The 13,819-nt window shown below is 36.3% G+C and overlaps 2 protein-coding genes across 3 annotated transcripts; both read left to right on the top strand.

Annotated features, from left to right (window-relative positions):
• The first annotated feature begins 8,213 nt into the window (after window positions 1–8,213).
• nppal (natriuretic peptide A-like) lies at window positions 8,214–9,440 on the top strand. 2 transcript variants are annotated; one of them, XM_046871881.1, is made up of 3 exons: window positions 8,214–8,525; window positions 8,712–9,029; window positions 9,142–9,440. In XM_046871881.1, the coding sequence occupies exons 1-2, from the start codon at window positions 8,442–8,444 to the stop codon at window positions 9,018–9,020; spliced, it is 393 nt and encodes a 130-aa protein (XP_046727837.1). In that variant the 5' UTR covers window positions 8,214–8,441; the 3' UTR covers window positions 9,021–9,029; window positions 9,142–9,440. The 2 variants fall into 2 exon arrangements, with proteins under 2 accessions (XP_046727837.1, XP_046727836.1); XM_046871880.1 differs by having other exon boundaries at window positions 8,216–8,525; window positions 9,137–9,440.
• A 2,334-nt stretch (window positions 9,441–11,774) lies between these two features.
• nppb (natriuretic peptide B) lies at window positions 11,775–12,690 on the top strand. Its single transcript, XM_046871538.1, has 3 exons — window positions 11,775–11,994; window positions 12,101–12,350; window positions 12,535–12,690. Exons 1-3 carry the CDS (start codon window positions 11,878–11,880, stop codon window positions 12,549–12,551), a joined length of 384 nt encoding a protein of 127 aa, XP_046727494.1. The 5' UTR covers window positions 11,775–11,877; the 3' UTR covers window positions 12,552–12,690.
• Window positions 12,691–13,819: the final 1,129 nt, after the last annotated feature.

A 13,819-nucleotide genomic window follows, 5' to 3' on the forward strand; every position in this document is an offset into this window, starting at 1 on the left:
ATGTAACTAAATTTTAAAAAGCCAGATATTATAGAATAAAAGAAAAATTGTAACAGATCTATTGAAGCTTTCCATTCAAAAGCTTACATAGATAGATCTGAGAAAATGTATACATTAAAAAAAACTCCTAAAAATATAATATTATATACTCACTAATTCTAAAGTGTTAGCATATATTGCAACAATATCTTTCATTTTTATGATATTAATTTTTATCATTTTAATTTTAATGTCTAATACAGTTTTAATGAGTACATTTACACCTAATTATGATTAGCATTCGTTCCCACCCAAAGTAATTGTATTGCAGTTATATCTATTCTAACTATTATGTTAAATAATAGTAGTTATTTGTCTTTTTTTACACATTTGGAAAATAAGTAACTGCATATAATTTGGTCCGTTTCCAGCAGGTCCTCTCTCTGTACACTAGGGGGCAATGTTGGTTAATACATGTATAATTCTGCATTGAGGACGTGCAGAAAGACACTCAGAGCTTTTAAAGCACTGCAATACCAGAATCAACAATTGGTCTTGGAAAAACTATAATAAAGTCAAAGTGCATGAATATGCATATATTCAAACATTTACTGTAGAAATTCATTATTAATAAAGGATCAAACTGAATCTCAGATCTGTACAAAACAATGGAAATAACATTGAAAACACTGAAAACATTATCAAAACATCAAAACAATATAAACAAATGTAAGCAATATAAAACTTAAAATTAGTTGTATAAAATAATTTGATATATTAATTATATTTCAGTAATAATCTGTGGGATCATATTTATTTATTTGGGGCTGAATTTGAGATAACATTAGAGATACCATTAATAAATATTATCCAGCTCAACAATTACCCTCTGTTACCCCATTTTAATAGTGAGGGGTCTGGAAGTCAGGTGATAAGTATCTATCACTGTTTCCTCTCTCTCTCTCTCTCTCTCTCTCTCTCTCTCTCTCTCTCTCTATCTATCTCTCTCGCTCTCTCTCTCTTTCTTTCTCTCTTTCTCTGTGCATGTCAGTCACACTCACTTGTCTGGAGGTGTGGAAACTGCCGGGATCATTATTGGAAATGACTGGCTGCACATTCCAAAAGATAATACAGCTGTCACGGGAACAGGCACCACCCTCTTCCCTCTCCACACTGATACAGTCATTAGAAAATACAAAACTAAAAAAAAGAAAAACTTGATTATTGACATTATAATGGAACTGGCAACTTTCAGTAAATGACTTGAGTGAGGTGATAGACGGCGACACTGCTCTCAAGATGAAGAGACTTAGGCATGCTCCCCACAAAAGTCAGCATGGGCTTCATTTTTTTCCTGATTTATTTAAATACTCATAACAGGTAAATATACTGCATGACCTTGTATATGATGAGTGCTGGTTTTTTTTTTGTTATTGATAGATAGAAAGGACGAAACTGATATTAATGAAAGAATCGAAGTATAGTAATCAAACTAGAAATGCTTTTACCCTGTTAACCATGGTGTACCATTTTGTCCATGTCTTTTATGTGTGTATGCCATGCTGCATGAAGGTGTCTACCACATTCCAACCCCAAAAATGGCAGTGGTGTGGGCAGGATAGCACCAATGGCCTGACCATAAGGTGACAAACACAAGAGCCAAATATGCAGATTGCTCTCTCTGACTCTTATTCATGTTAATTCTGTTCAGCTGAGCTTTGTGTCTGAATGGCACCGCTGGACATTTGGATCGGTTTCAAAGAGGGCCAGTCATAGTTTATACATCAGAAGAACAATACACATTCAATATTTAGGAGCTCACCAAAGCACCACATTCTGTATGCCTGTAAAATCTGTATGAACACGATTAATTGTGATGTACTGCCATAAAGCCGGGTAACACCTGAATAAAAACAGTTTGAAAGCCCCTTTACCACCTACAGATACACAGATATACGGATTATTCTCTACTCTTTCTACAGTGTACAATGTGGGAGTAAGGGAACTTCTGTGGTTGCACATTTGCTGCTCCAACATGAGCCACGGTGGGGAGGCTCGAGCCCCACAGTCAGCCATTCATATCTGTCACTGAATTCATGGGGAGCACTAAAGACAGTTTAATGACTCTTAAAGAAACTCTAATGGATTTATTTAGCATTTGGGGGATAGAACCAAAGCAACCAACAGAATGTATGATTTTTAGAAGTTGATCTATCTATCTATCTATCTATCTATCTATCTATCTATCTATCTATCTATCTATCTATCTATCTATCTATCTATCTATCTATAACAAACAAGAAAGCCGACAATATACAAATAGTACAGTATAGTATAGTAAATATTTATACAACCAAACAAGTACATTTCTAATTTTAACATGTTAATCCTTATGTAGAAAGTCAGTTCAGATATCAAAGGAGATTATTTCACAGACTAGCGTTAAAATATTCTTCGTTAAGGATTTGAAATAGTTGTTCCAACATATCTTTGAGATGCTAGATTCAAATCTCTTGTAATACTGTATTCTGACAAAATATAACTGAGAGCACTTGGGAGCAGATAAAAGTAGAAAGAAGTGGTAGCTCAGTGGATGATTGCAAGAGGTTTGACTTCTGATTGAATATTAGCACCCCCAAGCTGCCTCTGCTGGGCTTTTGAGCAGGGCACTTAACCCCAACTGCTTAAAAAATATATAAAAAAAAATCGCAAAAAGTAAGTCGCTCTGGATAAGGGCATCTGGCAAATGCCATAAAATGTAATAAAAAAAAAAAGTGTATTTTATCCCTGTGATTGAATGTAATTTTGTTTTCAGAATGCATAATCTTTCTCTTACTCATTCTTTGACGCATTCTTTAAAAGCTATGAACTGGGCCCCTCAAAAAGACCATCACCACTCCTGAGTCATTAAATCTTCAAGAACATGTTATCTGTCCCTGGCCTTGTGGAGTATTTCCCACATTAACTCAGTCAGTGTGTGGGAATGGAACAGACTTCAACTCTCGGTTGAATACATTAAACCGTGTTTCTGTTGAGAGTCAAAATAACAGATATCCATTATTTTTTCCTGACATTATCCACATCGTAGACAGTGGTTTGATAAGATGCTATTGTGATTTCTACACATTTATTGTATGTATCTGAAAGCTACGCGTATATGACCCTCCAAATGGACAATAGTAAATGGCAAATCACTTCGGTGCTGTCTGCAATGACTTTTCCTGGTCCCTTTTGGATGACTAAAGTTAAAAATAGCCATTACAGTGGCTAAAAATATCTAATTAGGTCTTAGTTCCGCTAAAATCGTGTTATCTCTGTGAGAGGCATAGAGGTTACAGCACTCATGTCAGATGGAGGCCTTTCAGCAAGCTGTAATGCAGGGGGATAAATAGCACCTGACCCATGAGTTATGATGTAATCGAGGGTCTATACAAGCGGTATGAATATGAGTTGGACCAGATGTCGCAGGAAGTTTTTGACAGTTCCTCTTTTTTTTTTTTTTTTTACAGTAGATCGAAACATTTTATAAAGCCACATGACCTTCTGTGCCAACAGCTCCCATGTGACTCTAACAATATTTAACATGTCTATTTAAATTCATGGTAATGAAACCGGCTTCTAATTACCATTAATAAATTTGAACTTGAGTTCTTCCGGAATTAATAAGCATATCTTAAGAGCACATTGCTCCCATAATGGAAGGTGTAATGCTGAAATTAAATGTGAGATGACATTATAATATTTAGAAATATTAAGAATGTAAAATGTATTCCATATTTGGTTCGTAGTCATATTTCAGTTTCGTGTTTTTGCTTTTAGTGACTCTGTTGTGTTTCAAAGTTTTTCGCCTTTGCAGGATTCCATTAAAACCCAATTCTCCGAAGTCTTTTGGAACTACCTGGTAAATTTTCTCCACTAATTACCAATGAAATTGCTTTACTGGCCAAACTTTTTCCTGGTAAATACCAAGAACCTGGGAAGTAAAAATAGTTGTTACTGTGTGCTTGCATGCCTGACTTACTTGTAATTAGATTAATTAAATAGATACTGATTTTGAGTTACATTTAAAGCTCATAAACAGTTGGTATTAAATTGGTTGTAACACCTATGTCATGACTGTCACACTTCAGCAGAACCCAAAATAAGGTATTTGGCAGATGACCAAACGTTTTGGTTTGCATTCAGAAAGGAAGTTCCTGGATATTTTTAGCTGCAGCTTTTACTGATTTCTGAACTCTAAATTAAATAGTGCTTTGGATGTCAGCTGTGGAACGTTTTTGTTGGGAAATCAACGATAAGACCCCCAGTGTCATCCAGCAGTGTAAGAAGTGCTGATGACATGTTCAACTCTGAATAGACACATACAACGGAACATCCTATCCTTTATCAGCTGTGAGATTCCTCTGAGAGACATAAATATGCGTGAGTAATGCAAAGGGTCAGAGTTCTCATTTTTTAGATTAAGACTTCCGTTGCATTTTTTAGTAGTTTTTCAATTCTCTCCTACAGGGTCAAAAGGAAATGCGTTTATTATTGTTTTTTAAAGCCAAGTTTGAAGCAACTAAACGTTTATTTCTATAAAATCATTTATGACCATTTACATGTTGAATTGCAACATTTCACTTACATGCTCCTGAACTGGAATTCAGATTTAACAGACTAAAAGCACCAGTCTCTAATTGTTGTTATAATAACCTTTTCTTAGAAATCTAAGGGGGTAGATAGATTGTTTAGATTATGTCCTGATATGTAAAACCAGAAGTGGGAAGTAACAAAATACAAATACAATAACATTTTCAAAACTGGCTCGTTACCATTTGGTGAAATTATTATTATTTTTTTTCTTCTCATCTGTTTTCAGCTCATCAACCTATTTCAACCTATAGGTGTATCATTTCCTGGCTCTCACACACCACAGATGTAGACTAGTTTATGAAGCTCACAATGAGCAGACAGAAGGCAACAAGAAGTATGGGGTTAACGTGGATGAGACAGAGGGAGTCAGTGATGTAAACATGACTGAATACACGGACTGAATGTAGGACATTTTGGGGACAAAGTGAGAGAGGCCCGATTGAGATAATTTGGACATATGCAGAGGAGGGACATGGGGTATATCGGTAAGAAAATACTGAGGATGGAGCCACAAGAAAGGAGGAAAAGAGGAAGGTCAAAGAGGAGGTTCATGGATGTGGTGAAGGAAGACATGCAGGGGGGTAGGTTGAAAGAGGCAGATCTAGAAGATAGGGGGGGTATGGGAAAGAATGATCCACTGTGGCAACCCCTAATGGGAATAGCTGAAAGAGAAAGAAGATAGCCCTAATATTAATATAATGTGAGTTTCAGTTACCAGCGTGAAACTAAAACATGTAGAAGTAGAGGCTAATCATTTTTTACTTAAGTAATGACTTTTTCAAAAGGACAGTCAGTACTTCATCTTTTGCCAGAGTCTTTTAAAACATGAGTAACTGTACTTCTGTACTGGCCTGGGGATCCATGAACAGTGTACTACACTGACTCAGGACTACAGGTTGCATTTGATCACCATCACTGCACAACTCAACACCATTCAGCTGTAATAAATGGGCATTCGGTGCCACCCAGATGAGGATGGTTCCTCTTGAGTCTGGGTCCTCTCAAGGTTTCCTCCTTATGCCATCTCGGGGAGTTTTCTTTGCCACAGTCGCCACCGGTTTGCTCATTAGGGTCAAACTTGCACTTATAAAGAACAATCTTATTGATTCTTTCGTAACACATTATCTGTTTAAAGATGCTTTGAGACAATGTCCATTGTTAAATGTGCTATACAGATAAAAATGAATTGAAGAATCAACAACAGCCATTTGAAATTAAACTACTTCTAGTATAAACTGAAGGTACAGTATACTGTGTTCTAAATTCTCCAAACAGTCGGATAAATTGTAATATAATAAGACTTTATGAAACTGTACCTGTTTTTTCTCTACTCTTCTTTTTTAAACACAAGCAAACATTTCAATGTTGGTTCCACTATTGTATATAAATTTAGTCATGGTGACAAAAGCACACAAAAGACTACAAATTCTCTACAAAAATAGTTTTTCTGAAATTACTATAAATATACAGTATTTCTAAGCTTGATGTTAAAACTAACTGCTAAAAGCAAAGAAGCAGTAAAGGACTCTTGTCTCTACTTGTTTGAGACATGTGCATGAAAATCTAAGGTAATCAGTTTCTCAAACACAAGACCCTGCCCATCCAGCATCATACACCATGCCATGGTAAAAGGTACTGAGATTTTTTTGGCAACATTTTCTCCATTCTGGTGCTTGATAAGAACCTTAACTGAAGCTCTTGGCCTGTAGTTATATGATATTATGCTCTGCAATGCAGCCACATGTTTGGCCAATGAATTATTTGCACAAGAAAGCAAGCATTTCCTAACAAAAATGATTGTCCTGATGTCGCTTAATATGCTGCTTTGTTCTAACAAACTGTAGCACACACATTTTCTATTAGACGTATTGTATGTTCACAGTCAGTCACTGGCTCGGTTAGATCACATTCTTGTCTCTTAGCTGTTCTACATGAGAGCAGCTCTTTCTTTATTCTTGTCTTTACTTTTATTTTTTTGTAAGCTGCACGGAAAGTGTGAGAGTCTCAGCCTTAGCATTCATGCCCTGAGGCCCATCGCCATCCTGCGTGAGAGAGGCAGCCAGAGAAAGTCAGCATGAGCGATGGTCTCCTGCTAGCTCTGAACTGAAGCACAATGCAGAGGAAGACAGGGACTGATTAGTTTTTTAGTGTCTCTTGGCACCTACAGAACAACTATTGGTGAAATGGCTTTGGAGTCCATCTGGCACATTTCGCTTTGTACCAAAGATTATAATAAAAGTCTACCCTTTAGAAAAATTGTTGTTGCATTTTCTCTCTCATAGATTGAACCACAAATGTCTTTCGCATGTATACAAATTCGCTCCTGCACTGATTTCTTATGTGACATTTTCAATGACGTGTCCTTCGCAAAAAGGATATGTGAAATGGCATGGGCTGCTCTGGCCTGCCATTAAAATCTTAATTAGCTCGAAGACTCTTAATCATGGCAATGAGTTGTGCTCAGTGATCTGTACCAGGGGAGGACAGAGGTGAGCAGGTGAAATGTGCATGCTTGAAATAGATTCAGGATATCCCAGGGAGAAAACATGCCTCACACACTTTACACACCTCTCGCAGACAGCCTGAAACAGAAGCAGCCACAGGTTGTGTGGGCATTCTGGTGTTGATGCATGTATCTACAACAGAGCAATATATAGCACACATTACTAAATAAATGTAACTTTTCAATTTAACTAATAAACACACTAATAAATAAAACACACTCAGAGGAAATTGCTGTCTGTTCGCTTCTACATGCAAGAGCTCACAGATGCCTGCAACTGGCTGTCACTGTGATTTACATGGTTAGCGTTCTTGCATTGTTTAAATATTGCTAGACGTTTTGTTAGGAAGTAGTAGATGCTGTAGTACTGTACCTTCTCCTGATGCTTTCTCAGAGTAAATGTTGTTATCTGCTTTCTTTCCATTGGTATTAATAGTCATATATTTACATATGGCCTAAATTTTGTGTTTTCTGTAGATTAGTTCATCGATGTACACAAAGCTGTACCCATTAATCAATACGAATTGAGCTGGAAAAGTACATAATCATTTTATATTTCTCAAACTCAAATAAGCTGAACACTGAAAGATGTTTAAGGGTAGTTAATACTTCAGTGTTGCTCTCAGTTGCCTGCAACTTTGTATGTATTGTAAACTGCATTATTGTGCATTATTGTGCATAATGTTTTTATAACGTGTGCATTATACTACTGCAGTTAGAAATGCTGCAAAAATACCGCAATTTATAACTGAGCTGGAAAGGTGACAAAACAGGAACACTCCATCAAATGAGGAAAATTTACCAGGAACACATACTGTATATAGGTGGATTTCAGTATGAGCTATTTACACATAAGTTGGTTTGACCCCCTGCAGGTTTAGACACACCTGATGCACATTACAGCTGATGGAGGATTTTTGGCTTTTCCACTGTAAATCCTTAATTCTATATGAGCACTTAAACCTAACTTTAACTCTGATATTCTATAGTTTTCCCAGATTTTTTGATTATAGTTTGATCCCATTAGAAAAAAAAAAATAGAAAGTGCATGCTTGATGAATTATAGTATGCGTTTATGCAAAATTGTATTGCATCCCTGATATTACTGAGGATAATTTGACTTTTCTCGCTCATCTAGTGGAAGGAAACATTGCCCCTGATTCACCTCCCCTTCCATTAGACTTTACAGCTCGTTTGGTTTCTCTGGCAGCCCGTGACGAAATCGGTGAGGATATAAAGCGCGCACCTGGAGACTGAGCTCGGCCAACTGGCGTGAGAAGGAGCGCTCAGAAAACCCAGCCACGCAGCTAAAGCGAAACGCAACATGACCGCCAACTTCTGCGTGTTCTGCCTCTCCTCTCTCCTGCTTCTGAACTCCATCGGGGCCAAACCGCTCTCCGAATTACAGGTGAGCACACAGTGCTCTGTGTTACCCAGGATCCGTGCGCCATGCGCAATCCTGTTCTGCGCCTTTGCGCATTTATGGCGCAGTGCAATAAAGGCGCAGTGTCTCCTCGCATTTTCTTTGTGACTATATGCTTTATTGTATTTGCATGCTTTCTTGCTTTAATTTTTTTGACGTATTTTGGCACAGGAGAGCCTTAAGGAGCTCCTGGAGGAAGAGCAAACCGCCAACGAGCCTTTCCTCGGTTCGGAGGTGTCGGAGTCTGCGTCGGAGTCCGAGCGTGGAGGCGGGACGGCGGAGCGCCGCGCTCTCAGTGGAAGCGCCTGGACCGTCGGGGAACTCGACGGCGCGCTCGCGGCTAAAGAGAACGCGCTGGACCGCCTGATTGGGGACATCCTGTCCGTGTCCAAGCGCAGTCGCTTCAAGAAAGGTGGTTTAAGAAGCTGTTTCGGTGTTAGGCTAGAGCGCATCGGCTCTTTCAGTGGTCTCGGATGCTAGAAGCGTCAGGTACATGAACCCACATATGTATATTATTAACATGCATTCAATAGCATTAATGTGGACCATAATCCATGCGTTATTTCCTTCTTACCCATATCCCCCCTTCCCCACAGGACAGGCTTGCACTGGAACAGGGCTTTAAAACTCCTAACTTGAAACTCCTCGAGCAGGGCACATGTGTTATTGTTACTGGTTTTAATTGAACCTGATTTTGAAATATTGTCATGTTTACAGCTGTTTGCAGAGCATCTTCTGTTGTGTGTTATTTATTTCTTGGTGACTGTGTATTGTAAATAATTGTTGTTGTTGTTGTTGTTGTTTTTTTAAACCTATGACCTAAGTGCTTTTACTGCTTCTTCTGTATATGTATTTATTTCTTGTCCAAATTCATGTGGTGTGAAATTATTAATAAATATTTTGCATAATATGTGTGCTGACCCTGTCTAAATGGACGTACTGAATGCAAATTTTTGAGCATGTTTCAGACGAAAAACAAAACATCAGTAGCCCAAAGAAATCTGACAACAAACAGACAATAATGAGGGTTAAAAAACAATAGACAAATGGATTGATAGTCCATGAAGACATTATGTATCACACCTCCTTAATACCAACAATGAGAGGAGAAAGCATGAGACTGCAAATGAATACTGTGCTGATATTTAAACAGTAGTCTACTACTAATTAGTCTTAATAATAACAGGATCAACAGTTCACAAATTTTAGAGTAAAGAAAAGGCCAGTGGCATTACAAGACCAAGAGAGATAATTCAATACATTTTTAATGGCATAATTAGGCATGGGGGCATCGATGAATACAAAAAGTTGATTTTCACATTAGGATAAGGTCACATATTACTAAATATAAGATCACATTGTGTGTTTTGAAAAAAGAAAAACATTGTTGGAACAATATGGGATTAAAGGTGAAAAAGAATTATAAAAGTGAGATGTACAATCTGCATAATAAAACCACGATACATTTAATTAAATTAATATTGCAAGTTATTCACATGAGAGATCATGGGGGACATTCTCTTGATTCTAATATACTTTTTTGCTTTTGTATTATAATTGACAAGCATGCACTACACTTAGTATTACATTTCAAAAATAAGATTATTAGGAATAATATAAACGAAACAGCACTCTTCTACTTCATCATTGTAGTGCACTTCTACCTGTGTTATATGTGATTACAGTTCAAGGCTACATCATGACCTGGGTGACAATGGAGTGCATCTATGTACTCAGAAAAATTAAATACGAGTTATTGCCGTTATAGAGTGGACTAGAAGTGTTGGGACCCTTGGCATTTAAGAAGTAAAAATGTTTTTAAAAATGCTTTTGTGGTCAATTAATTTAATCCGAAAAAAATATTTTAGTGAAATCTAGCCTTTAAATAATATAATTCAAACATTAAATACATTTTTTATAAACAAAACGTGTATCACATTCACTGTCATTTAGTGCTATGTTCAGCTTTCTTTTGCAAACATTACAGCAGAGACATCAGTTACAATACTGGTGAAATCAGGAAAAAGAACCCAAAAACACTCCTATGCACAGAATCACTTCTGAACCTCCAAAGCCATTATCTCTGCAGCTTACCTCATATGTTTTAAAAGAGGTCTAGTTCAGATGACAAAGAATTGACAGACAATGCCAAAAATTCTGTAGTTATTGACCTGGTGGAAGTTGCCAAGTTGTTACTTCTTGGTAGAGGCAACCAAAAAATAATTCAAAAGCTCTTCTATTTTAATGGAGTTTTACCTCACAACCTTTGGAGGAAAAATAGCTCTATACCACAAATTCAACAGTTTGAGTTTTTTGCTCTATATTAATTTAATTTAATTCCAATCCACCACCTTGTTGAGATGCCGGTCAAATTTTTAGCATTGACAGAACTCTGTGTCCTCATACTGTTGGTTAGGTGGAAGAAACAAAAACAGTCTACTGGGACTCTTCACAGTTTGTTTGGCCATGAGGTAGAGCAACACTATCAGGCAGGTTCATTACAGCATTGGGTGCGTTCAACCTCTGAATTATTCCCTTGATAGTGAATATGGACATGTTCTCGATACTTCAATAACAATTAAGGTTAGCACACGCTGTTTTGCTTTAATAAACCAATTCTCCAATCTTTTTCCATGTTTATGAGGAGTAACTTAAGCACTTAAGCAATTATTTTCTACCACAGTGAAAAAGGAAGTCATTGATGCCGTATACCTCTCTGTGGAATAAAGTTAAAACAGTAAAACAAATGATAGCATTTAGTATTTTATGAAATACATATCTATGATCATAAACAAACATATATGTTTAAAGTGGTATTAATTTATTCAAAATAATTTACTTTAATCAAAGTTTTTTTTCAGATTATAAGATCACTGACCCAACTTTACCAAGGTTGCCAATAATCCTCCAGCTGACTGTTAATGTAATGTAAAGCTGATAGTATAATATTTAACATCTTTAACTATAATGTGTATATATACATAGGACCATATATGCTCCATTATGTCACCAAAATAAACGCAATGTGTGTAATTTCAGGGAACTACTTTCCCAAGCTCATTATCTAAACAAAACGCATTGCAGGCGATGTCATAGGGCTCATATCTGCTACAATGAAGCTTTAAATGGAGTTATTTCCGACAGACAGCTTTATCACTGGAGGTGTTGGAATGTGGCCTCTAATTCCTAACATAACTTTTGTGAGTCAGACTTTAAAGTATAAAAAGGCACCATCTCCCAGCTTGGAGCTATGAAACACAGAAAACGGACACAGCATAAAGAGACTGAAGAATCAATATAGCAGTCCAACAGACAATTGTTAAGGATTTCAGAGAACATGGCACCATTTTACATTCCATCTGTAAGCTTTTTACTGCTTGTTAGTTTGACTATCACAAGCGCACTCCCGATGCAAAGCATGGCTGTGACCAGCAAAGACCTGGATGACTTGAAGGTAAGTTTGGACTGTTACTATTTTTATATATGCAGGACACAACATTATAATTAAGCATTAAGAGATATCTCTGTATTAATCGTAACATATCATTGCCCTCTCCCAGCTTTTGCTTAGCCAACTGGAAGAATTAGTTCCTGCTCAAACACTGAACCCAGAAGAGGAACAAACTGTAATTGAGGAAGAGGAAGTTTTTCCACAGCCTGAGGTGCTTGCAAGGGACTTCCTCTCAGCCCGGGATCTGAAGACGGTTCGCCAGGACTCAGGCTCAAAGAAGTACTCAGGATGTTTTGGTCGCCCACTGGACCGTATCGGCTCTATGTCCACACTGGGCTGCAAAACTATCGGACGTAGCAGTAAGTTTAGGTTATAATTTTACACACCTACATTTGTCTAGAGTTTACAAAAAGTTAAAATTGTCATAATAGACAGATTTAGGAAATTACAGTACAAAAATACAGTATAAAATACAGTTCTGCTTGTCTTTTTTTGTGTCACTTATCAGTCTCCTCTTTTCTTTCTGTTTTTATTTTTTTTCAGGTCCAAAGAGTAAATGAAGTCTTAACTGTTACATCATTTCCTGTGATGGTGCCAGAGTGAATATTTAAATGTCATTTATTTATTAGAATATTTATTGATCTGTCTAGATATGAATTTATATTTCTATACATTCTCTATTTATACTCAATAGTCAGTTGTATCTTAATGAAATATTCAATAAATTATAAAAAAAAAAACAAATTGTGCTGAATATTCTTTTTTTAACCATTTGTTTAAATGTATTTATTATTTTAATATATTTTTATTATTTTAATTCTTTCAATTATTTTAATGAATTAATTTTATATATTTTCTATACATGATTATATACACTAGCTTTATTTTATTAAATGTTTGTATGGAAAATATTTTCAGTGTACAGCCCTCTGGATGTGAAACAGGAAAACAGTACACTGCCATGTGTGTGAAAATGTTGCAATATTTCATTCAGCACCATGGAGAGCGATGTGTCCCCATGTGAATGCTCTATGAGAAAACTGAAGTATCATAACTAAGTTAAAACAATGGACACTGTGATGGCAAATAAAACAATTGACCTAATTGTGATAAAACAAGCAAAAAATGTCATATCTGATATGTTCAAAGTGAAGTCAATTTTCAAGTTCATTAGGAAAGCAGACCTTTGCAGTCTGGTAGAAACTAAGCTTATACCAATTTATACCTGATCAAGCTTAATGGATGGTTTGAAGTTGACAGCTGCATTTGGTCAATAGTAATACATCTAAGTGAAAGTGAAAGGCAGACATTTATGTGAAGGACACTTCATTTGTGTCTGCAAATCAGATGCCTATATTTACAAACAAGACAGATTTTTTATTCACTTACTAATATCAATCCAATAAACAGTGCTTTGGCAGACAAAACAAACTTTTTTTCTCAGACTTTCTCGAAAAAACACCCTATGAATAAACCCCTAACTTGTAATAATAAAGCATATTTTCATAGCTATTATAAATTATTCAGCAGGTAGAGTGAAAGTAGTTCTAAAAGTGAGGGCAAATACATTTAGACCAACTCATGGCTTCTGAGAGTTTTAAAGGTCACTAAGGAAAGGGTTCATTCTAGTCTGGTTATCACTGGGGAGTCTTTTGGTTTAAATGGTCAAATTTTATGGATGTTAAATAATAAACATAACCAGAATAGTCTCAATTATGGTTATCATCAAAAAGATGAAATATATTTTTAAAAATATATTTTTTTATCTATATACTTATACAAGGGAAACTTCCAGCCTACATTTAGTATTCTTTGTATTAGCTATGGT

Source organism: Silurus meridionalis, chromosome 17, assembly GCF_014805685.1.
Source record: "Silurus meridionalis isolate SWU-2019-XX chromosome 17, ASM1480568v1, whole genome shotgun sequence".
Lineage (NCBI taxonomy): Eukaryota > Metazoa > Chordata > Actinopteri > Siluriformes > Siluridae > Silurus > Silurus meridionalis.